Raw genomic sequence first — 551 nt, 5'->3', positions numbered from 1 at the left:
GATTCCTACACCGCTGGACGCTTACGGGAGCTGGACACTCCGCCTGGGATACCGTTCCCGGGACGCCTGCACCTCCTACAGTCACTGCCTGTCCCATCGGCCCCCATACTCTGCTTTTTCATTTTTAAGTATTTGTCACCTCCTAACATACTGTACAATTTATTACGTTGAGTGTCTGTTAAACGCCCCCACCACCCCAAACTAGAGCAGGAATCTTAATATTTCCCTGATGTCTCCCCAGCGCCTGACATCCAATGAGCGCCCCCAAAATCTTGAAGTAAGTGTCTCTTTCTCCGCGCGGGCTTCTGGTGCTCCCCGTGCAGAGCCGTGTAACCGACCCCCGCACCTGACCATCGGGCTGGGAGCTCTTGCCGGAAGGAAACTACAACCCCCAGCATGCCGCGCGTCCAGGCGGTTCGCCGTCTTCAACATCGCGCACAGCGCGCCGGTAGTCGTAGTTCGCGCCTGCGCCCTCGTCGGGATTCTTCTCCCAGAAGTCCTCGAGCGTCGTCTTCCTCGACCTCCAGGCCGCTGGCGTCCAGCCGGAGTCC

The 551-nt window shown here is 58.6% G+C and overlaps 1 protein-coding gene across 1 annotated transcript in view; it reads left to right on the top strand.

Moving 5' to 3' along the window:
• ATP5F1D (ATP synthase F1 subunit delta) overlaps positions 1-551 on the top strand; it is a 3842-nt gene that overhangs the window by 1235 nt on the left and 2056 nt on the right. The window contains exon 2 of the mRNA XM_024740003.1: positions 242-547. Coding sequence (XP_024595771.1) covers positions 242-547 — 306 coding nt within the window. The remainder of the gene's footprint in view (positions 1-241; positions 548-551) is intronic.

Source organism: Neophocaena asiaeorientalis, unplaced genomic scaffold, assembly GCF_003031525.2.
Source record: "Neophocaena asiaeorientalis asiaeorientalis breed wild unplaced genomic scaffold, Neophocaena_asiaeorientalis_V1.1 scaffold469, whole genome shotgun sequence".
In the NCBI taxonomy this organism is placed as follows: domain Eukaryota; kingdom Metazoa; phylum Chordata; class Mammalia; order Artiodactyla; family Phocoenidae; genus Neophocaena; species Neophocaena asiaeorientalis.
This window is presented reverse-complemented; position numbering and strand designations above follow the sequence as displayed.